General features: G+C 55.2%; 2 protein-coding genes across 5 annotated transcripts; one reads left to right on the top strand and one right to left on the bottom strand.

Annotated features, from left to right (window-relative positions):
* Nucleotides 1–17456, top strand: ANKRD52 (ankyrin repeat domain 52). 3 transcript variants are annotated; one of them, XM_045463626.1, is made up of 28 exons: nt 1–158; nt 483–566; nt 1046–1124; nt 1345–1415; nt 2428–2628; nt 3433–3520; nt 3663–3805; nt 4107–4319; nt 4565–4643; nt 4963–5077; nt 5260–5342; nt 5449–5566; nt 5773–5841; nt 6018–6158; nt 6235–6315; nt 7524–7635; nt 7841–7912; nt 8181–8382; nt 8644–8731; nt 8808–8925; nt 9533–9752; nt 9954–10041; nt 10150–10233; nt 10342–10487; nt 10707–10789; nt 10988–11070; nt 11253–11344; nt 11782–17456. In XM_045463626.1, exons 1-28 carry the CDS (start codon nt 132–134, stop codon nt 12030–12032), a joined length of 3231 nt encoding a protein of 1076 aa, XP_045319582.1. In that variant the 5' UTR covers nt 1–131; the 3' UTR covers nt 12033–17456. The 3 variants fall into 3 exon arrangements, with proteins under 3 accessions (XP_045319582.1, XP_045319584.1, XP_045319583.1); XM_045463628.1 differs by having other exon boundaries at nt 15–158; nt 11253–11406; nt 11782–11936; XM_045463627.1 differs by lacking the exon at nt 7841–7912 and having other exon boundaries at nt 15–158.
* On the bottom strand, nt 13852–23099 carry SLC39A5 (solute carrier family 39 member 5). Of its 2 annotated transcripts, XM_045463629.1 has the most exons (12): nt 22972–23099; nt 22190–22298; nt 21634–21988; nt 20938–21121; nt 19933–20095; nt 19586–19755; nt 19202–19342; nt 18722–18818; nt 18463–18636; nt 18267–18347; nt 17933–18123; nt 13852–17676 (listed from the first exon to the last, which is right to left on the bottom strand). In XM_045463629.1, exons 3-12 carry the CDS (start codon nt 21915–21917, stop codon nt 17533–17535), a joined length of 1629 nt encoding a protein of 542 aa, XP_045319585.1. In that variant the 5' UTR covers nt 21918–21988; nt 22190–22298; nt 22972–23099; the 3' UTR covers nt 13852–17532. The 2 variants fall into 2 exon arrangements, with proteins under 2 accessions (XP_045319585.1, XP_045319587.1); XM_045463631.1 differs by lacking the exon at nt 18267–18347.
* Nucleotides 23100–23107: the final 8 nt, after the last annotated feature.

Below are 23107 nucleotides of genomic sequence, written 5' to 3'. Positions count from 1 at the left end.
CCCCCCGGTAGGCGGGGCCGCGCTCTCCCCGCAGCCGCCGCCGCAGCCGCCGCCTGGGCCGCCCCGTGTCCCCGGTGGAGCCGCCGCCGCCGCCGCCGGGAGCTCGATGCGGACGGAGCCCGGGCCGGGCCATGGGGATCCTCAGCATCACGGACCAGGTCAGCCCTTCAGTCCTTGCCCGCTTCCTCCTTCCTGAGCCCGGCGCAGCCGCCACGCGAGCCCGGGGATGTGCGGCCTAGGCTGGGCCCGAGCCCGGGGCTCCCGCGGCTCCCGCCCCGCCCCACGCCGTGCTCCCCTCAACCAAGCCGGTGTCCTTGGGGGCCTGGCGACTGGCCAACACACCGCGGGAGTCCCCTGCAGCCAGGACCCCCGAGCGGAGCCCCTCCAGCGACGCCCCTCATCAAACCAGGTGTCCCCCCACCCCAGCCCCCCACTCCTAGTTCCGCTCCGGCCCGCTCTTTGAACGCTGGTTCTCCCTGCAGCCGCCCCTGGTCCAGGCCATCTTTAGCCGAGATGTGGAGGAAGTGCGTTCCCTCCTCTCGCAGAAGGAGAACATCAATGTACTGGTGAGTTGGGATCAGGGAGAATGATGAGCCAGTAATCTGGGCCCTGGTGTTCTGGACCCCTCCCAAACAGTGGGGCGGCTCCGTGGCTCCTTGGCTAGGATGAGGCCGCAGCACTTTCTACCCTGGGATGGGCGCCTGCTCTACATTTGGAGATGGAGAACAGGTCAGGCTTGAAGCATAGACCAGTGAAGCTAAAGATGCCCAGAAACGGTGTTCTCTCCTGAACCATTAGTGTTTGCAGCGCCCCCACCCCTCCTGGAAGAAGGAGACTGCTCACAGCCCCCTGGCCCTGACCCCTTGACTCCTGACTCTCTGACTCTGACTCTGCCCTCCCTAGGTTCTTGTTTTAATTTAGGATTGGGATTTAGGAGGCTGTCGAACCTATGGGAAGAGGTGGGGAAAGGCCTGGAGCTCTAAGACTGGGGCTGGGGTCTGTGATAGTTCAGCGTCACAGCCACTGTTCTTTTCTGCCTTCCCAGGACCAAGAGAGGCGGACCCCATTGCATGCTGCTGCCTACGTAGGCGATGTCCCCATCCTCCAGTTGCTACTGATGTCAGGTGAAAGTGGGGAGCTGGAAGGTGTGGCACATAGGGAGGGGACCTGAGGAAAGAGCCTGTTTTGTTTTTGTTTTTTTTTTTTTTTTGTATCTAAGAATTGTTCTCTGGTGTTTGGTCTGGGAGAGGCTTCATCTCTATCCATATCCCCTGGCCTGATTACTGGCTTCCATCCCCACTTGCTGTCTACCTCCCACCAAAAGAGGAAATTATATCCCCATAGGTGCTAATGTCAATGCTAAGGACACACTGTGGCTGACCCCTCTTCATCGTGCTGCTGCTTCCCGAAATGAGGTATTGGCATCCTATGTCCTTTCACCCTTCCAAAAGAGGATGAGTTGGTTAAAGGTGGAAGTTAAGGATTGGAGAGCCTCAGCTCTCTGCCCTACAAGCTGATCTACCCCTAGGTCAGGATACTAGACCTTGGCCCCTCCCTCCTACCCCTAGAACTGGCTGGTAAGGGGGGGCTGAATGTTGCCAGCTGATGTGACGTCAGGGGAGAGCTTAACACTGGGCTGGCAGACTGCAGGGGGCCCTGCTGCCAGGCCTGAGTGACTCATCCTTCCCTGGGGGGCCACCTTGGAGTCTGATCCCCCTCTGGGCACTGAGATTTCTTACCTTGTGATGGAGGGATTGGGGGTAGTGATGTGTTGCCTTCCTGCCTCTCAAGCAGCATCAAAGTTGACAGCACAGGGGTCAAACTTGCCTCATCAATTGGGTCCATCAACCTTGAAGAGCAGGAGGAAAAGGAGACCTCCCTCTTGGTTTGATGGTCACTTCCCTGGCTCCATCCACCAGGGGGAGGGACTAAGGCCAACAGGAATAGGGTGTGTTGTGATTAGGAGGGACATTTTAGCCTGGGTTTTGGAGAGGAACCAGTATCTGTTTGCTTACTGAGGTAACGGAAATGATTTTGGTGCCTATGGAAGGACTGAAGGAGGGTATTCGGGGCATTAAGGCAGGAGTGTGTATTTTTCCTAGAAATAGTGAAGGATTGGCATCCTCTACTTTTGCTTGGTAGTAGCTATATGCTTGATCAGGGTCTGAGTTGGGGAGCGATACCAGGTGACTTGAGGAAAAGGAAGGGGTATTTTTTCCTCAGCAAGGTAGGGAAAATTTTAAGTTCTAGAAAGATCCAGAAGATGGGAAGTAGGTATTGAGAGGCTATGTATGTTGGAAAAATGAGAAGACACTCTGTGCTGGGGGGATGGGGCCACATGTGCCAGGCTGACCTATTCTTCCCTCCACTATTGTTTTACCTCCTGCTCCCCCTGTATTTTCTTTCTTATCCCCTGCTCCTTAACAGAAGGTGCTGGGATTGCTGCTGGCACATTCAGCAGATGTGAATGCCCGGGACAAGCTGTGGCAGACACCATTGCATGTGGCTGCCGCCAACCGGGCCACGAAGTGTGCTGAGGCTCTGGCACCCCTGTTGAGCAGCCTCAATGTGGCTGACAGGAGCGGGCGCAGTGCCCTGCATCATGCAGTGCATAGTGGGCATCTAGAGGTGAGGACCGCTCTAATCTGTGCCTGGTCTAGTGCCTTCCCTTTGTCTTTGCTTCCCTACCCACTCATCTTCCTCTGCTTCTGGGTCATCAGGTCTGAGGAAAAGCAGCCTGGATGACTATATAAGCACTTGGGCTCAAGCACCAAACGAATGGTCGGGTTAGATTGAAATTTTTGACTTGGTCTTCAAGAGGGTGATAAACTCTGAAGTTGCATGGAAAATGTTTGCATACATGCCTTTTTCTGAAGCGAGTGTCCATGTCTTTCAAAATGTTTTTGAAGATTATTCAAAAGAATTTAAGAACCACCAGCTCATGGGGTGCCCAAGTGGCTCAGTCGGTTAAGCATTCAACCCTTGATTTCAGCTCAGGTCATGATCTTATGGCTTGTGACTATGGGCTCTGGCCACATTGGGCTCTGTGCTGACAGCATGGAGCCTGCTTGGGATTCTCTCTCTGTCCCTCCCCTGCTTGTGCATGTGCGCTCTCTCTCTCTTTTTCTCACTCTCAAACTAAATAAATACACATTAAAAAAAAAGAAGAACCACCAAATCAAATGAAAACACTCCCTTGAGTTTCCCTCAAACTTCCAACTCTCTCTGGGATCTCCTTCTTAGTCTCTGCTTTCTCTGTTCCCTCTAGTTCTCCAGATTGTTCTGTTCAAGAACAAAGACATTTGGGTGCCTCAGCCTTTTCAGGAACTGAGGCTTCTGCCCTTAGGTACATTGAAAGCATGAACCTGGCTTAGGTACCTGCCCTTAGGTACACTGAAAGCATGAACAGGTGTGTTTCATATTCTGATACAGACGGTGAACCTGCTCCTGAACAAGGGAGCCAGCCTGAATGTTTGTGATAAAAAGGAGCGGCAGCCTCTGCACTGGGCAGCTTTTCTAGGTGAGAAAGGGTTCATGGGAAGAGTAGGAATTTGACATTTAGGATTTCCCAAGGTAGGGATGGGGATTGCAGCCTTTGGAGAGAGACGCCCAGGGTCTTAGCTCACCCTCCACCCCCTTGAGAGCTTCTTCTCTCTTCCTAGGGCATCTGGAGGTCCTGAAACTGCTGGTGGCACGGGGAGCAGACCTCAGCTGTAAGGACCGCAAGGGCTATGGGCTTCTCCACACAGCTGCTGCCAGTGGCCAGATTGAAGTGGTGAAGTACCTGCTCCGGATGGGGGCTGAGGTCAGGGTGCTGAGCACTGGGGCTGGGCACTAAGGGCATGGAGTTGGAGGTCAGAGTCTGTGTATGGAGACATGAGGGTGCTGGGATTGTTGGAGTGGTTTTGGGAGGTGGGCAGGATATGGTGAGATATGGTGAATAATGCTTACCGTAAGTAATAGTGCCCTCAGTCTATCGAGTCAGGAACACGAGGTATCTCAGGCAGTTGTTGGGATTCTGGGATTTTCTAGGTTATCTGTGCCAGCTTCCACTTTGTTTAAACTGATACCTCCCTATCCCTTTACTTGTACCCCTGAAAATCCAGATCGATGAGCCCAATGCTTTTGGAAACACAGCTTTGCACATCGCCTGCTACCTGGGCCAGGATGCTGTGGCTATTGAGCTGGTGAATGCAGGAGCCAATGTCAACCAGCCGAATGACAAGGGCTTCACGCCGCTGCATGTGGCTGCAGTCTCTACCAATGGCGCTCTCTGCTTGGAGCTGTTGGTCAATAACGGGGCTGATGTCAATTACCAGGTACCTGAAGGGATGAAGCTGCAACCTAGCTCTGGAGGTCCTGACCATATCTTCCCCTCTGCATAAGTCTGGGGAATTGTCCACTTGCCTCCTGGGTTGATCAGACCTTGTCAGGGACCCGGGAGAGTGTGGGCTGAGCAGATGTCCATATGACCACTCCGTCCTCAGAGATGTGTCCTTTCAAAGGGGGGAAGAGGGTATTCCCTGTGCTTTGCACTGAAAAAAAAATTGCCATGTTTTCACAGAGCAAGGAAGGGAAAAGTCCTCTGCACATGGCTGCCATCCATGGTCGTTTCACCCGCTCCCAGATCCTCATCCAGAATGGTATGGACTTGGGAGACTTTGTCCCCCGCTCCCTTCTCCTCCCTCCCCCGGAGAACTCATCCCTAGAAACCCTTTTCTTTCCTTAGTCTACCTCCCATATCTTCCAGTCAGGATCGGCACTGAGAGCTCTGAGCAAGGCACCTGTAGAAATGGCCCAGGTCTGCATGCCCCATCCCCTGAGGCTTACAGACAAGATAACACATGTGGAATGCTTAGCTTGGGATGTGGCACATAACGAGCACTTGTGTGGTAGCTGACTGGTATGAGTGGTCTGGAGCCTCAGGTCTGCCTGAGTTTGTGTGTGTGCATCCCCTCACAGGCAGCGAGATTGATTGTGCTGACAAATTTGGGAACACGCCACTGCACGTGGCTGCTCGCTACGGACACGAGCTACTCATCAGCACCCTCATGACCAATGGCGCGGATACCGCCCGGTGAGTCAGGGCCCCTTAGATCTGTAGTGTCTGCTCACATCAAACGTGGAGGCACAAAGAAGCTTGCAAAAGGGAAGCTTGTGGAACCTCACTGTCTCCTAGGCTGGTGGGGGGCCACAGAAAAGAAGTCTGTAACTGGTCCCTCCTTGACTTAAGGACTGAGTCCCTCAACTTCTCTCCAGGCGCGGCATTCACGACATGTTCCCTCTGCATTTAGCTGTTCTCTTTGGATTCTCTGACTGTTGTCGTAAGCTTCTTTCCTCAGGTATGTGCTGACTGGTTGGGGGGTTGGGTACGGGTGGGTGAGTAGAGGCCTTTTCCCACTCTGTTCAGTGCCCTCAGATGGGATCTGTGCTGTTCTGGCCCTGCAGGTCAGCTGTACAGCATTGTATCTTCACTCAGCAACGAGCATGTGCTTTCAGCTGGGTTTGACATCAATACGCCTGACAACCTTGGCCGCACCTGTCTTCATGCTGCTGCTTCTGGAGGGTACGTTCTCTTACTTCCAGGTGCTGAGAAGAGATCTGGGCAAGGGTCTGGACCCTTCTCTGCTGCCCGGGTCTCTCTGCCTGTCACAGTGAGAGCAATCACAGCAGAAAGGGCTGTCCAGTGCCATCCTTCCTTAGCCCCTCCCTGTGCCTCTGGCTCCTCTTTGAGGCTCTCGTTCTCTTAACCCTCATCCTCTTCCCTTTTAGGAATGTTGAATGTCTTAATTTGCTGTTGAGCAGTGGAGCTGACTTGAGGAGGAGAGACAAATTTGGAAGGTGTGTCAATATGCAGCAGTAGGCACGGGGAGTGTCCTAAAAGAGAGATAAATGGTGGAGGGAGTGGTAGCAACTTGGAGACTAAGTGAGGAGAGTATTGCAGAGCAGCTTTAGGCTGCTCGTGTGGTTGCATTTGGGTCTGCCCTTGATTCTTTTATTCATTCTTTTCTCCTCAGGACCCCACTGCACTATGCAGCCGCCAATGGCAGCTACCAGTGTGCAGTCACACTGGTGACTGCTGGGGCGGGTGTCAACGAGGCCGACTGTAAAGGCTGTTCTCCCCTCCACTACGCTGCCGCCTCTGACACCTACAGGAGGTGAGACTCTCACTTTGGCCTTCTCAGCCCTGTTCACCTCCGTGAGCCTCCCCTGACTTCACTCTCTGTCCTCCAGAGCGGAACCCCACTCATCGTCCAGCCACGATGCTGAAGAGGACGAGCCACTGAAGGAGTCCCGCAGGAAGGAGGCCTTCTTGTGAGTAGCCAAGAAGACCCCTGGGATATACTTTCCCAGCAGTGCCAGCTCTGGTCCCATGATTCTCCCATCCACTCCCCGTCCTGCCACCTCATTTCTGCTGCTTGCTGTTGGCCAGCCAGCAGTGTGTTGGGAGCGATCTGAGCTTAATCCTGGACTAAGCATTGTGGGTGAAAACAAAAGTATGAGACACAGTTCCTTCCCTCAGGGAACGGATGGTCTTCTTGAGACAATCAGAAAAACTTAACGCACAAAGCCTTTTATTTATTCCACAAGATTTAAGTGAGGATTTACTTATTAGGTACCAAGTACTGTGCTAGATGCTAAGGATAAAAGACAAATTACCCCAAATTTCTGCCTTTGAAAGCTGATGATCTGTTGGGAAAGATAAATGAAAGGGCACTTACGCTTTCTAATGTAGAATGTTAATGATAGAGAAGATGATGCAGAGTAAATGGGGACTGTGTCCTATGTTCACAGTTTGTCTATAAATCTAAAAGTGTTGTGAAATAAAACATTTTTTTTAAAAAAGGATACTTACAATCCAAGAAAATCCAAGCTTTGACAACTTAACCTCTCTGTGCCTCTGTTTCCTTAACCATCATAAGGAATAAGAGTAGTAGCTGCCTTGTGGGGTCATTATGAGGATTAAATGATTTCATACACATGAAGTGCTTAGAATAGTACTTGACACATAGTAAGTGCTAAATACTAGATTATTATTACTGCTAGTCGTACTACGCTATGAGAAGGGTACCAAGGGAGTACAGAGGAAGAGGCACCTCACTGGGAAGATTAGGGAAGGCCTCACAGAGGAGAGGATGCTGGGACCGAGTTTGAATGAGTAGGAATTCTTCAGATGGGCTGGAAGGAGAAGGCATTCAAGGCAAGGGGTCAGCGTGTCTGGAGGTAGGGGGAAGTGTCGATTGGCAGGTTGATAACATAATTATGCTCTAGGTTCTCTAGGAGAGCGTTCCAAGGATAGAGAAAGGCATTGGAGCCAGAGTAGTTCAGAGCTGATGTGAAGGAAGTGGTGGGTCTCAAGTGGAAGGGTCGAACGGGCAGGAGTTAGCCTTCCTAGAGCAGCGGATGGGTGTTGGCCAGCTAGGCCTGGAGGAGCTCCCTTGCACCTCTCCTCTGCTTTGCCCGCACCTGGGCCCTCACCAGCTGGGCCTGTCCCTGCCTCACAGTCTACCCCTGCCCCCCAGCTGTCTGGAGTTCTTACTGGATAACGGTGCAGACCCCTCCCTGCGGGACAGGCAGGGCTACACAGCTGTGCACTATGCAGCCGCCTACGGCAACAGACAGAACCTCGAACTGGTACGTGTGGGATCTGGCCTGGAGGAGAGGAAGCAGGGGCAGGGCTCATAGTCACCTTTGTGTCTGTGAATTCTGAAACCGAGGGGTGGTTGACTCAGATATGGTCTCTAGGTCCAGGGGTGTAGGGCATTACTGTGGGTAGGGGACAGGGGATAACATTTTGGGAGTTTGAGAACCTCAGCGCCTACTCTTCTGTCCGTTGCAGCTCTTAGAAATGTCCTTTAACTGCCTGGAGGATGTGGAGAGCACCATTCCAGTTAGCCCTTTGCACTTAGCTGTGAGTCCCAGGTCTTTTCCTCTTGCCTTCCTTGTCCCTGCCTGCCCTTTGGTCCACACACAGGTGCTTCTGCTATCCTGGCTTCTGCTTTCTTGGGGGGACGTGGCAGGCAGGCAGTGCCCAGGGTTGGGTGTAGTGTAGGTGAAGAGTCTGAGGGACCCAGGGAGCTCATGGGGAGGACTGCTGCCTGGAGTTTCCCCAAGGGGCCCAAGAGCAGAGTGAGGGCAGTGTCCCAAGCTGTTTCCATTGGTTGCCTGCTCCCCTCCAGGCCTACAACGGTCACTGTGAAGCCCTGAAGACACTGGCTGAGACGCTGGTGAATCTGGATGTAAGGGACCACAAGGGCCGGACCGCGCTCTTCCTGGCCACTGAGCGAGGCTCTACTGAGTGTGTGGAGGTGCTTACGGCCCACGGCGCCTCTGCTCTCATCAAGGAGCGCAAACGCAAGTGGACACCCCTGCACGCTGCTGGTTAGTACCCCCTTTAGGCTGCTGGTACCTCCCCTTGCCACACCAGGCCTTGGAGACTGGTCCCAGATCCCTCCCGAATGGGATTGGGGTTGGGAGTGGAGCAGGGTGAGGAGAACTTCAAGTCCTGATTCGTGGCTTCCTATCCCCCAAGACTTCAGCCTGCCCCAGGTCCTTCCATGATCTCCACCCTGGAGTCCTTAATGCTTGACCTGGCTGCCTCCTTCCCCTTGACCATGCCCTGACACAGGCCTTTTCTCTTAGCTGCCTCTGGCCACACTGACTCCCTGCACTTGCTGATCGACAGTGGGGAACGCGCCGACATCACTGATGTCATGGATGCCTATGGACAGTGAGTGTGGGCCAGGGGTAGGATGCGGGTTTTCCTGTCCCTGCTGGCCCTCATCTGTCTCCCACCCCCTCTGTAGAACCCCACTGATGCTGGCCATCATGAATGGCCACGTGGATTGTGTCCATCTGCTGCTAGAGAAAGGATCCACAGCTGATGCTGCTGACCTCCGGGGCCGCACCGCCCTCCACCGTGGGGTGAGTGACCTCCTGGGTGGGGCTGCTCACAGACAGGTCTGGACATGGGAGCACAGGACCCATCAGAAGTAGGACAGCAGATTGCCTAGCAGGTGGGCCAGGATTTTGTGCCCAGGGTCTTATTGGGTCTTACTACATTTGCTCCAGGATGAGTACCTGACATGTGTAGCTGATCTCTCTGATTCCCTTGCTTTGTAATCTCATACAGCCACATGCTCACTACTCACACTCTGCTCCAGGATACCCAGACTCTGGTCCTGGCCCACTGGATAATGATGCCACTGTCCCAGTCCTTCTCCGTGATCACCTGTCCCAAAGCCGTCTCCTCTTCATCCCAGGGGACTCTTTGATCCCTTAGTCAATTGCAATTACCTTGCAATTTGTCCCCCCACTACTCCAGAGTGCCCTAATTCACTCTTGCCATTCTGGTTGTCTGTTGGCATAGAGAGAATGCAGGAAGGAAGGAGTCCTAACATTTAGAGTGGTTGCTGTGAAAATAACGATCGGAGCCCTGGAAGTGGTTCTTATGCCTGGGCCAGCTCCAGTGACTGGCTGTTTGAAAGGGAGTGGCCCTTCACCCTCCCTCACACCATCATGTCATCCACAGGCAGTGACTGGCTGTGAGGACTGCCTGGCTGCCCTGCTGGACCACGATGCATTTGTGCTGTGCCGAGACTTCAAGGGCCGCACCCCCATCCATCTGGCCTCAGCCTGCGGCCACACTGCAGTGCTGCGGACGCTGTTGCAGGCCGCCCTTTCCACAGACCCCCTGGATGCTGGCGTGGACTACAGTGGATACTCGCCCATGCACTGGGCCTCCTACACTGGTGCGGGCCTGGGGCCCTGGCAGCATAAGAACGGGAGTGCGATATGGGGGAGGACAGACCAGAACAGAGACCACAGACCCGTGGATTGAGGGAGGGACGTGGGTTAATCTTGATCTGGAAGTGGAATGGAGTGTCCAGAGATGTTGGGAACCTTGTTGTCATCTCTCTCCACCCCCACGGCTCTTCCTTTTTCCTGCTCAGGACATGAAGATTGTCTGGAGTTGTTACTTGAACACAGCCCGTTTTCATACCTGGAGGGAAACCCCTTCACTCCTTTGCACTGTGCAGTGTAAGTCCCTTCCTGTGCCTCAGCCCCACTTGAGGTTCTGTGACCCGGGCTTAGGACAGGCATTCCATTTTTCTTGTCCTTCCTGTTGACCCTTCCTTTCCCCCCCAGAATTAATAACCAGGACAGCACCACAGAGATGCTGCTGGGAGCTCTGGGTGCCAAGATTGTGAACAGCCGAGATGCCAAAGGACGGTGAGTGGTACAAGGCTTGGGGAGAAGCCCCGGTCACCTCTGGCCTCCTTTTTCTGCTCAGGCGAATGAGCCCTCTGTTCTCATTCTGCCCTGACCCCCACACTGCAGGACCCCTCTTCACGCCGCTGCCTTCGCGGACAATGTATCTGGGCTCCGGATGCTACTGCAGCATCAAGCCGAGGTGAACGCCACTGACCACACTGGCCGCACTGCGCTCATGACGGCGGCCGAGAACGGCCAGACCGCTGCTGTGGGTGTGTAGGGGCCACGTGTGGAAGGGAGGAGCTCCCCCTTGGGTTTCTGCGAGATGGGGCAGCCCTGCCTGTGGGGCTCAGGAAACAGGAGTCATGTATTTGGTTATTTCCCTCCTCTGCAGATGGGATGCAAAGTATATGCAGATGGAAGGGCCGGGAGCCATGAGGGCTGCTGCTCTGGAGGGAAGGCATCACTCCTTTGCCCCCTTTCTCTTGCAGAATTTCTGCTGTATCGAGGGAAGGCAGACCTTACTGTGCTGGATGAGAACAAGAACACTGCCCTCCACTTGGCTTGTAGCAAGGTGTGGCCTGGATTGGTGGTGGTGAGGGCCACGTAAGGGGGTGGGCTTGATGAAGGGGGTGGGTCTGCCCAGTTGGAGAGAGGACTGGAGTGGCAATCAGGATTGTCCAGCCTGTATAGCTTTTTGTCCCCTGAACCCTTCCCAACTCCTGCTCTATAGCCTGTCTGCCTCCACTCCATCTCTGTTCTTCTTCCTCAGGGCCATGAGAAATGTGCCCTCATGATCCTGGCAGAAACCCAAGACCTTGGCCTTATCAATGCTACCAACAGTGCGCTGCAAATGTGAGTTCCCGGGGAAGGGGGAGCCTGGCTAGGGGAGGCAGATGGGTAAGAAAGAGCCACATGCATTCTGGGGGCTCTCTAGAGCTCACAGTATCTGTTCAGCAGTCTTGCTACTCTGGCTGGGTGTGAAAAGGCAGCTTGGATCTCACTGATTTCTCGTTCTTTTTTTCCTTTCTTCCAAGGCCACTCCACATTGCTGCCCGGAATGGTCTAGCTTCTGTGGTGCAGGCCCTGCTAAGTCGTGGGGCCACAGTGCTGGCTGTGGATGAAGAAGGTGGGTGGGGTCCAGAGCCCCCCGCCTCTCCTGGGTTTGGGGTCAGGGACATTCTTCAGGAGGTGACTTCTTAACTTTGCTATAAACTGGGTTTTTTTCCCAGGGGAACTCATCAGAGCAGGGACCCAATACCAATACGCTAGCATTTCTGAGGGGAATCTGACAGAACTAGGTGGAGCCAGCAGGGTCCTCAGGAGGACCTTCCACACACCTCAGCCTCCCAGACTTCTGTCCCCTGCACTCCACCCTTTACCCCACACTTTGACAGTCTGCCTGTCGGTGCCCCTGGGCCCTCGTAGCCCTTGAATTCTGATTGTGCTGGGCTCTTGCCCACCTTGGCTACCCTCCACAGATGAGAGCTCAGGGCCTGGCAGAGGGTGGATGGGGCCCCGGGGGTACAGGACCCTGTGCCTCAATTTTCCCCCTCCACCCTGCAGGTCACACCCCAGCGCTGGCCTGCGCCCCCAACAAAGATGTGGCAGACTGCCTGGCCTTGATCCTCTCCACCATGAAGCCTTTCCCACCCAAGGACGCCGTCAGTCCTTTCAGCTTCAGCCTGCTCAAGAACTGCGGCATCGCAGCAGCCAAGACGGTGGGTGGCTGCGGCGCCCTGCCCCATGGGGCCTCCTGCCCCTACAGTCAGGAGCGGCACGGCGCCATTGGGTTAGACGGCTGCTATTCGGAGTAGCCCCCCATCAGTGTCCCTCCCCCTGCCGGTGGCTTGATATCTTATTCTATTTATTTAGAAAAAGTCTATACATTTAGGGCACTTTAAAGGAGAACACGACTGGGTGGGGGGGGACAGAGGGGGGAAAAATGCACTGGGGAGCAGCTGCTCACCCCTTTGCCACACCATCCTGGCCTGGCAAGGGTCTGGGACCAACAGGGAGCACCCCAGGCCCTTGGTACCCCCAGGGCAACCCCTTCTGCCAAGTGTCCCCAAATGATTGCTAAATGCCTGGCTACCCTCTCTTTTACCCCATCTCTCAGTTCCCCCTTTCTGCTGCCAACTCCCCCCACCCTTTCCTCTGTTTCTCCTCTTTGTGTTCCGCTGCCCATGCCCCTACTGCCAGGCAGATCCCTCCTCTTCTTCCATACCCATCACTGCCTCCCTGCTCGGCTGGCCCCTCCATCCCCGCAGCAGTGAGAAGCCTTAATTTCTGGTACTGTGTGAGCACTCTGGGGGTGTCCCCCTCCCCCTTCAGGGGCAGCTAGTGGATGAGGGGGGAGGGTATTTAGCACTGGGGCCTGGAGCTTTTCCCCCACTTCTGTACCCCATCACCCCTAAAGTTCAAATGCAGAACACTTGAAGCAGCAACTACTGTACCTGGGCCCCAATCCTGCACTCTCCCCTGGCTCCTCATATGCAAATCAAGGGCTGGTTCTGCCCCCACAGCCTGCTCCTCCCTGATTCCCTTCCACTCCTGGCCTGGTCCCCTAACCACGCACTTTAACCTTGCTTCTTTCTTTTAACTTCTTTTGGGAGGGCAGAGCCTGTGGCCATTCCCTCCCTGGCTCCCCTCTCCCTTAACTTTGAGCTTGTCATGAATTTTTAAGTAAGCATTTTATCCTTTAGGGGAAGAAACAAATTAATATCCTGCCCATTTCAAGACCACAGCCCTAGAATGTCCTGTGTGTTTCAGGCATGTGTTTGCATGTGTGGGGAGGGAAGGACAATATTCTTCCTCCTGTGCCCCCCAAACCCATAGTTCCTCTGTACCCCCACCTTCCGTTATGTCCAAGAGTACCCACCGCCCCCAGTCACTCCTGATCTGAAGCCAAAGATGGTGGGAGGGGCAGGGCAGACTAGGGACCGTGGCTACTCGGGACCCAGGCTTCCCCTCTGGTGTGAGGATGAAGCTCTGATCTAGGGAGTGACGAATACACACTGAGGCTTGGTCCCTGCCCTCCCAGCAGCGGGGAGACATGGGATTGAGCTAGGGGCTGCACTGAGAAGATTCCTAAAAGTCGCACCCCAAAAGCCAAACTGGGCCAGAGTGAGGAGGGGGCAGTTTTCTCTCTAAATGTAGCATTGAATTTGGCCCTGGTCCCTTCAAACGCCCTGTCCATCCATCTCCCAGCTAAGCCTCCTGGACAGTTGGACCCGCTCCCATAGCCCAGTGTTCCCTTCCTCACACTCAATACCTCAGCCAGGGGCCAAGACACAGAACTTGAATAGAGGTCATGCCCCCTCCACCCCCACAGTGCATCCTTGCCCAGTTTGGCTGCCATCAGTATTGTCCCCTGAGAACTGGACAGGCTTTGTTTACACAGTACAGGGTCTCCTCCGGGGGATTCCTCAGTCTCCTCCCCTCCTACGCCCCCTCACGCTTGCTTTGTTCACAACCTCACCCACTTTTCAGTTGTTTTTCCTGCAAGTCTTGCCACCCTTGCCAAGGGTGGGCTGAGGGGGGAGGGGGTATCCCAGGGACCCCTGCCTCGCTAACAGATACCCTTAACCATACCTCATGCTGGTTCCCTGAAGCCTGGGGTGTTTGTCCAAGTCCTTTTTGTTTTTTTGTTGTTGTTGTTGTTGTTTGGCTTTTTTTTTGTCATGGTCTCTTTTTATCCCCTCTGTCTGTGTCTTGCTTCCCCTAACCCTCAGTTCCTAAACCATTTCAAAGCTTCCAAATGACCATTATTGGTAAGAAGGATTGTGCAGCTTTTAGTTTTTATTTTTGTTTTCAAAGCCAAAGGGCCTTGCGATGCCCCTCTTGCCCACCTCCCTTCATACCCTGCCCTCCCCTATACGACAATCAATGTGACCTCTCTTAAGGGCTGCAGCCCCCCCCCCCCCCCCCCCCCCCCGCTGGTTCTGCAAAGCTTGCCCCTAACTTTAACTGTCTCTCCTGAAATCTTCCCATTCCACCCCCTCCCTCTCATTTTGGTGCTGGGAATTAGGTGATGGGGGGGGGGGGGCAGGGGGAGCAGAGAGATAGATTCTCCAGAGAAGACTCTTGGGGTATCAGTCGTGTTCTCCTTTATCAATGTTTGGCGATGACAGGAAGATTCTGAGTATTTGTCAGGAGCCCCATTGTTTTGCTAGATGAGATTTCTGGTGGCTGCCTGTCCCCCTGCTGCCTCTTCAGCACACGGTCAGCAGTGCTGGGGCAGGTTGTGGGGAGTCCTCTGCCTCTCCTCATGTGGCTATGAGGAGGCGTGGAGGATGAGCAGCCTCCTCTCCTTATGCCAAAGGAAATCCCACACCCCACCCTGGGCTCCCCAGCCCCTAGTGTTTTTTGAAGCGTTTTGACCATTCTCATGGCGACTGCATATTTATTTTAATGTTAAGATTTTTTTTTTTTAAACCTCTTTGACTTAAACGGGTGTGGAGAAGTAAAACAGGCAGAATGCCCCCCAATCTTAAGGGGGTAGGGTGGGGAGGAAACACCTCCTTCCCTTTGCCCTCCCTCTCCCCTCCCCCTCTCCCCACCGCAGCTCTAAAGCACTTGCTTCAAGTAATAAGCACTTTTGAGAAAAGGCCTATTTTAAGTGAGGACCCTGGGAGCAGCCCCAGGTCCCAGCAAAGGAGACAGAGCGAGGGCTACATAGGAGACAGGGAAACAGGTGTGTGAATCAGAGGGCGAGATAAGAGCCAGTTTTTAGTTTCTGATTTTGGGGAGATGTTTCTGATTGGGCGGTGGCTTTGGTAGGGTTGTGTACTATCCTTCAGAAAAACAAATGGCACAAACTGTGGGTCCCAGGATGGGCCAACAAACCCGGGTCACTGCCACTGTCCAACTGAGACTGATGGGCCACCTCCCCCACTGTGGCCCCCTGAGCCATAGGACTGCTGAAAACCACTGAATGTACAGCCCAGGTTGGGGTGGGGAGCAGCCCCTGGGGGAGGGGGCTTCTCCTTCTGTTTGGTGCTGTGGGGGGTGGGAGAGATGAGACTGAGGGACTGCCACCCCACTTAGACATGTGTTCCTTGGGGTGGAGGGGCTGAGGAGGGTCTACCTCCCTCTCCAACCCCGGCATGGCCCCTCTTCCTTCCTCATCCCTATCCGTTTTGACTGTAAGTCCAGCTCACCTTTGCCTTCAATATGTAACCAAAGGAAAACTCAATACTGTTTCCACCGCTGTCTGCCCACCCGAGCACCTTCTTACTCCCTGGACCTTAGAAGGGGAGAAGGGGCTGGGGGTGGGGTGGGGGGCGTGGGGCCAGAGTGAACGGTTCTACAGCTGTATCCCCCAAACCTCTCGGGTCTTGGAAGGGACCCTGAGAGGTGAGGCTGGGGCCTAGCTGGAGGGGCTGGGAACAGGCACACTCTGTATCTTGTGCACATGAGTGTTTCTTTGTCTGAATGACTCCAGTGACTACGCTCCAGCAGGGAGGCCCCTTCCTCCTTCCCTCTCCACCGTTTCTCCCCCTCTCCCCACACCCCGTGTTCATCCCCACCTCCCCTTCCCACCGCAAAGGAAAATAGCCTTACAGACCCTAGCCCAGAAGCCCTCCTCCTGGGGCAAACCAGTATGGGGCCCCATCCCGCCTAGTTTGAACCCTACCTTTTAAGAAGGAGGGATAAGGAGCAAAGCAGCCCCTTCCCCTCTAATCGTGGTGGCTCCAGCCCTCCGTGGCCTTGACCCAGGTTGGCCAAGGGCGGAGGCAAGGAATCTTTGAGGACCAAGCCCAGTGATCTGGGAAGAGGGAGGTGGAGAGGGAAGGGCCTGACTTGGGGACTCCCTCCTCCCGACCCAACCCTAGAGAAGCGACCAAATCCCAGAGATGGGAGGAAGCTGGGGTGGGGAGGGTCTGCTCTATGAATTACTTGAAGGTACTGACTCCGAGGCTGCTGTTGCCCACTTAGGTGTGAGGGGGACACTGTCACTGCATTTGGGAGGGCAGAGGGCGGCGGGTGACGAGAGCATGTGCCCTTGGCCCTCATTTACTCCTGCTAGGCCCTTTCCCTGGGGAGCCTGGCTTTGCCCCCAGGGAAATCGGGGAGAGCCTTCCCCTCCCATCTCCATCCCTCACTCTGGGCACCCTCTCCAATTGCACTAAAGTAGCTGTTGTGCCAGTCTTACCCCCACACCAGGGTGGGGTCTCTGCTTCCAGTCCTTTCTCCCCCGACTGCCTCCACTCCTGTCCCGGACAATCTCCTTGTTCCCCTGTATTCCTGGATAGCTCAGCTTTGTATGTGTGTGTTTTGGGGGTGGGGGTGGGTTCTGGCTGGAGTGGGTTCGCTAGGGGTTTGGGAAGGGCTAGGGGAAAGATGGAGGACAAAGTCTCCTACCCCCTTCCTCAACTCCAAGCCACAGAAACCTGGGAGGGAGGGTGCCTACTCTCGCTGCCGTGTGTCTTGCAGATGTGCCAAAATGGGGGTGGGGGGGGGGGGAGGGGAGGGTGCCTGGCAGAGCGGCCCCCAGGGTGGCTCTCTCAAAGCAATACAGTTCCTCCTGCCTGGGGGACGGCAAGACAGGGGAGAGGGTTGGGTTGGGGACCTGGGGGTTCCCTGTGTACAGCTGTGTATATTCAGGGGTGTTCTCTGTCTGGTACCCGCTGTGGGCGTCTATGTGTGTGTGAACCTCCCCTTCCCTGTGCCCTGCATGACCTGTGATGCTGCAGACACCACCATCCTGTGTGCAGGGGTGTGTTGGGGGCACCGAGGGGCATGTTTCATGTCCTGTTGCACCCTCCACCCTGTGACCCATGTACTCGGTTGTAGGAAGTAAAGAGAACTGAGCACAATTCATTGGATTCTAGTTGAATCTTTCTCTAAGCAATTTTCCTGTTCTTGCCCTTTTCCCTGCCCCGGATCCACCTGTGGTGCTAGCGTTGGGGTCAGGGGTGTTTAATGCTGGTGGGCAGCAATAAAGGGCAGATCCGCCCAGATGCCTGTATCCCCAGGGTGCTGAGGGCAGCAGGAAAATGTGGGGACCTGGCGGTGCATTTGCCCCACCCTACCCCTCCTCCCTGGGCTAAAGCACAATGCGCTCCCTGCAGATTGATGCACCTTGCACCCTCCAGGCCCCTGCTCATGTCCTCCCCCGACCTGCTTTGAGCCCTCCTCCCACACTTCCTGGTTTTCTATGCTGTTTCGGTGCAAGTACAACTGTCGTAGTCATGGCTTTGGGATGGGTTCTGTTTATTAAAATCCTATTGCTCCTACTGGCCCTGTGTCCCGCCTCCATTCCTGTGGTTGGGGGGAAGGAAGGGCAACCTGGCGCCTTTCCACTGGCCCCCATCAGCCATCAGAGACCAGGGGCCATAGCTGCTCCTCCAGCATGGCTATGGTGAGCATGAGGCTGCCCCCCAGCAGCAGCCCCAACCCCTGCAGTAGCACATGGAGCGTAGGGAGGGGCTCGGGAGGCCGAAGCAGGGCTGGTAGCTGAAAGAAAAAAAGAGCATCAGGATCCTGGCATTGTCTCTGCACCACCCCACGTCAAGCATGAGAAGGAGGCGTCAGAAAGTACTGGCAACCCCTCTGAACTCTTCCAGGCCCTTGTTTCTCAGACTCCACCCAGCCTGGGTCCAGCACCTTTCCAGGTAGCCAGTGGTGGAGGCGGAAGGACCCATACGTCCCCCTCCGCTGAACCCACCTCCCTGCCTCCCTTGCTTTCCCTGCACTACCCCACACCTCTCACCATGTCCACAAGGGCCACATAGAGGAAGACCCCAGCAGTGACCCCAAACACCCAGGAAGTGAGAGGGACAGGGCCCAAACTGAGCCCCACCCCCAGGGCTGCACCCCCTAGTCCCAGGGCTCCAGACACCAAACTCAGCAGCAGCAGCCTCCGAAAGGGCAGCCCTGCTCGGAGCAGCATCGCAAAGTCACCTGTGAGGAAGAGACGACAGGGTGGGAGGGACTAATAAGCCAGGGCCGTCCCTCACCCCTGTCACCTGCCAGCCTCCTAAATTCCACCCCTTGGAGGCCTCTCCTTTCTAGAGTCCACCCCACCACACTTCTGCCATTCCTACCCAGTTCATGGGGTAGCTCATGGCAGAAGACTGCTAGGGTGGTGCTGAGGCCACTGGAGAAGCCATCGGAGAAGGCAGCACCTGGGGTTGGCAGGATTGGAGGTCATCAGCCTGGGAGAAAGCTCTCCCCAGGGGCACAGGGGCCTGCATTCCTTTCCCTCCCCCACTTCCTGGTAGCCCTCTCCTCCCATCACACCTATGGCCAGCCCATCAGTGAGGTTGTGCAGACCGTCTCCCAGGAGGACCATCCACGTTATATTGGCATCACCACCACCCTGGTGCTCGTGACTGTGGCCTTGGTGCCCAGTAGGAGCTGGGACTGGTGGGGGCTGGCTGTCCTGCTCCCCACGGCAGCCCTGAGCTTCTGGCTCTGCAGGAAGGACAAGAACAGTGCCAGTGGCTGCAAGTGAGAACCGGGAGCTGGGAGCCTACTCTTCATTTTCTCTTCTGGTTACCTGGAGCTGCCTGCAGGGGCTGAAGGGCCATCCCACTGCCATCCTCCAGGTCCAGGGCTGGTGCTCTGAAATCCTTTCTTTTTCGCCTGCAGCATCTCTGAAATGGGAGGGTATCCCTCCTGGTGGAGGAGGCAACAGAGCCAGGGGCTAAGGAGAGGCCTGGCTACCAGCTGGGAAAGTGAACACCTGGGTTCACCTCTGGCACTTGGAGATATTTTTTGGCTTTTCCGCTCTCTTCCCAGGTTGGCACTCCTTGTTTCTTGTTGACTTGAACTTGGGAGAGGAGGCCGCTTGGCCAGGAGTCCCAGGTCTATGCTAAGGAGCCCCCTACCCACTCTCTGTTAGTTGTCAGGACTGCACACTCAGGAAAACATCAGCGCACCAGGAACACACCCCACACCCTCACCTCCTGGCTTGCGTAGCCAGTTCTTGGCCAGGACTCTAGTTTTGGCAGGAGGAGGAGAAAAGGGTATCACTCACTGGCCTGAGCCCTCTGTGCCGCAAAAGCCCTAGCACGTTCTCCAGCACAAAGAGCAGGAAGAGACCTCCGAGTACCGACAGTCCTGGTCCCAGGTCCTCCTCTGGTTGTCCGTTAGGTCCAGCATGCTGCCCTCCTTGTGCCTGACAGAGAGGGGGTCAGGGCAGACCCCAGAAGTCCCCGCACCTGACAACATCCCCCTCCTGTGTGGGACGTGGCAAGCCTTCACTCGCTACTAGAAGGCAGCTGTGGGCTGAAGCTGAGGTTGGGGAGTGGCTCGTGGGATCTGACAGGAATAAGGAGGGGATGTCCTATGACTGGGAACACCTTGGGTACGTGGAGGCTGCCCATCACGGGGCAGGGAGCAAGGAAGGGGCTTCACGTACATGTGGCAGCAGGTGTAGCAGTGCATCCCCACAAAGAGTGCCCACGGCCAGGGCCCCCAGGAAACCCAGCAGGGGCCGTAATAGACGAGGTCCCAGGAGCCGCAGCAGCAGCAGGGAGAGGGGAGCAGGGAGGCTGAGCAGCAGGACTGCCAGGGCGCTATGAACCAAGGCTGGGGAGAATCAGGGACTGAAGTTAGGCTAGGGTTGGAAGGAGGGCCTCAGAAGAAATGCAGGGCAGAGATACACTGCAAAGGGAGGCAGGACCCCGACAAACCCATCTTGCTTGGCCAGGGGCCCACTCCCTGCCAGGGTTCAAGGCACCCTGCCACCCACTCTCACCCACTGACCAGACAGAAGATCCCCTGAGGGGGTTGGGGTTGGGGCCTGGATGCAGACACGGCTGTCGATCTGATAAAGCAGGGCTGGACACAGCAGAGCAAACTGACGAGGGGTCAGAGGAGCAGCAGGGCTCAGGCCAAAGTTGACCAGCAGCTGGGAGCCATTCAGACACTAAGGGAGTTGAGTTAGAGGTCATATATTGGGGCATTGCTGAGAACTGTGATCTTTAATGTCTGTCCTTCCATTGTATGGATTCTTGGGTCTCTCCAGGATCCCCTTTGCTTATGCTGGCAGGTGCATCAGGGACTGGGGTGGCTCCACAGGATCAGTGTGTTAATTATTAGTGGATATTCAATCCAGTGCAAATATTCAATTCAGTGCAGGTTGGGTGCTAGTAAACATTGCCACCATCTCTCTCCCTCCCAAGCTCCTGATGATTTCAACGATTTGGTGATGGAGTTGGTTGGACAACTAGAGCACTCCATGGCAGAATCTTAGAAGGGAAAGAATCTGAAATGCCATCCAACTTCCTCACAACAGCCCTGTTACATGTTCATCCAGGCTTGGCTTGAGTGCTTCCTGTGATGGGGTGCCCACCCTCACCAGGCCTGCTTCACAGTTAGCTTTGGCTGCCCTCTGGTGTACATGGAACATGTTCACTGCCTTTCTGGCTGAAGACAGCCATCTACTCCCTGCAGGTTTCCTCTCCAGATAGCCAGCCCCAGATCCTACCCTCAGCTATTTCTCTGGATTCTCTGCTTTGCCACCAAGTGTGGCCCCTAAACCTGTCCTTGGAGACTTGGGTGTGGGTTCATGTGCGCTGAGCCCAGAAGAAGTGTATTTCACTCTTGGAATAACATACCCTAAGATCACATCTGGATTGGTTTTGTTTTTTTGTTTTTTTGTTTTTTTTTTAATTAACTGTATTAAATTACTCTTTAAACAATTTCAGGCCATCTAAATCCCATAGTCCTTCTCCCCCCAACCCCCACCCGGGAGATCAACAGACTCACATCCTCATTCAGATGGTCAGCCAATGAATGGTCCAGCAGCAGAAGTCTGTGAAAGAGGTCCAGGCCAGAGGGGGCTGGCCCACGGGGCGATGCTGGGGCCTTTGGCTCCTCTGGGTCACCCCACTCTGAGGGACCCAGAGGCAGCCCAGCCCAGACATCCACACTCAGCTCAGGGTCCTGTGATCTGGAGCAGAGGGGATAGCAAGCCAGACTTACTCATGTTCTTTAAGAAACTCCCCTTGAGGTTCCTAGGGTGCTTAGGGGGAAAGGGAAGACCAGCCACTAGCTTGAGTTCCTGGGACCCAGAAATCGTGGAATGTCAATTCTAGAAGGATCTGAGAATTGTCAATTTATAGGAGAGTCTAGGAATGAGGGGTGTGAGGGTAAGAGAAATGGGACTGGGGGGAGAGCAGCCAAAATGCTATAAATTGGGAGCCGAGTCAGCCTGGAGACATTGAGCACTGGGACTAAGAGCAAAGAATTGTAGGGTCCGGGGATCTGGAAGAGTAGAGAATTAGAAAGCAGTAGAGGCAAAGGGGGCCTTGAAAGAATACTAGGAGTCAGATTTTGAAACATTTGTAATTCCAGAAATCTGACTTTAGGAAGCTAGAGGTCGGCAACTGGAGACTGATCCAAGCACTGAGAAGAGGTGGGCATGTGGCATTTTGGGGTAAGGGAAGGAAGGGTTAGTAGTACCTGTATGTGGAATTGTCTCCAACTGGGGGTATAGCCCGACCAACCGGAGGTCCATGGTGTCCTAGGCGAAGTCCCTGAACTCGGCCTAGCCCCAGGCTGTGGAGAAGCCGCGCTAGGCCCCCGGCTGTCAGTGTCCCGTTCTCCCCATACAGGCCAAACAGCTGGGCCAAGTAATGGTTCTGCTCCTGCTCAGCAGGGCCCAGGTTGGGGGCTGAGCCCCCTGCCAAGCCCAAGGCCACCCACACACACAGGCCAGCCAGCAGATGACTCATTGGGGGCCCCATTATTGGGGGCAATGGGTTAGAGGCTCTGGTTCTGGCTTCTATTCCCCTTGGAACATCCTGAGGACTGTGCCCTGGAAGAACAAGGAGAAAGGGCCTGGGCTCCTGCTCTGCTGTCCAGCTCAGGCCTTCTGTTTTTCAGTTTCTAGAACACCTTCCTTGACCCAGAATGCTTCCCTCACCTGATCCAGAGCTGACTTCTCATCCTGTCCTCCAAACTCCACCCCTCAACCCTGCCTCACCTCTCTGTCCCCCTTCAATCCACAGGGCCTCACCCTCATTGGCAGTGTGAGAGTCGTCACCTCAGGTCCCGGTCAGGCCTTATTGTGGACACTAAGAGGTTCCTGAGTCAGGGAGGGGAGTGGGGCTCAGCCTCCAGGTGCCCTGGTGGAACGGAGGCCACGTCAGATAGAGGGCTGGGATGGACAAACGCCGCCCCCCTCCCAGCCCACCTGCCTTGGGGCGGGGTCAGGGAGGGGAGGGGCCAGTGTGGGAAGGTTCACATCAGAGAGGAGTTAATGGTTCACTGGTCTCTGGGGTGGGGGTCAAAGGTCAGTCTTGGCTGGGGCCCCTGAGTAGGGAGGGGCCACCCTCTGCCCCTGGAAAAGCCACATGGCTAAGGAAACCCTGAGCCTGGCCTTTTCTTCTAAATAACTCACCCCACTAAGCCAGTTGTACCATTTTAACCTTTCCCTGCATATACTCTCACCCCCACCCTCCACACCTTATATCTGGTACTGGGCTTCCTCCATCTCCAACCTCCATCCCCACAATCCCCGGGAAAGTGGGATTCGGGTGTCCCTTAGCTGGAAAAGAGGCAAAGAGGCAGATAAGTGGCAACCCCAGGTGCATGGGGAGGAAAGCGTTCTTAGCAACTCCTTGTCCCAGCAGAGTAAGAGCCAGAGCTCTGGAAATAGATGATCAAGAAAGGGGAAGCCCTGGTGGGAAGAGGAAAGAAATATCTGGGCTCCCTGCAAATGTCTGACCTGGCTTAAGATCAGGGGAGCACAGTCTGATTAGGGCAATTAGTCCAGGGGGCCCGAGGTTTTGGCGTTACCTGACAGCAGGAGACTGGAAGGACGCCCAGAGGAAGGGGGACACAGCCTTCTTGGCTCCAGCTGTGGGGGGGTAGGCAGGCAAGCGGGCAAGGGTCACCTGCAGGGAGGGGGCAGGGGAGGGACACTACCTTAAAG

The sequence above is a fragment of the Leopardus geoffroyi genome, chromosome B4, assembly GCF_018350155.1.
Source record: "Leopardus geoffroyi isolate Oge1 chromosome B4, O.geoffroyi_Oge1_pat1.0, whole genome shotgun sequence".
Taxonomy (NCBI): domain Eukaryota; kingdom Metazoa; phylum Chordata; class Mammalia; order Carnivora; family Felidae; genus Leopardus; species Leopardus geoffroyi.
This window is presented reverse-complemented; position numbering and strand designations above follow the sequence as displayed.

Bases quoted from the DNA above. Each gene is read 5' to 3' on its own strand.
- ANKRD52 (XM_045463626.1), top strand. From the start codon at position 132: ATGGGGATCCTCAGCATCACGGACCAG. The intron at 5,078-5,259 runs GTGAGTCAGGGC...ACTTCTCTCCAG, and splicing joins AATGGCGCGGATACCGCCCG to GCGCGGCATTCACGACATGT. The intron at 8,383-8,643 runs GTTAGTACCCCC...CTTTTCTCTTAG, and splicing joins GACACCCCTGCACGCTGCTG to CTGCCTCTGGCCACACTGAC.
- SLC39A5 (XM_045463629.1), bottom strand. From the start codon at position 21,917: ATGGGGCCCCCAATGAGTCATCTGCTGGCTGGCCTGTGTGTGTGGGTG. The intron at 20,096-20,937 runs GTGAGTCTGTTG...CAACTCCCTTAG, and splicing joins CTGACCATCTGAATGAGGAT to TGTCTGAATGGCTCCCAGCT. The intron at 18,124-18,266 runs GTAGGAATGGCA...TCTTCCTCACAG, and splicing joins TGAGCTACCCCATGAACTGG to GTGACTTTGCGATGCTGCTC.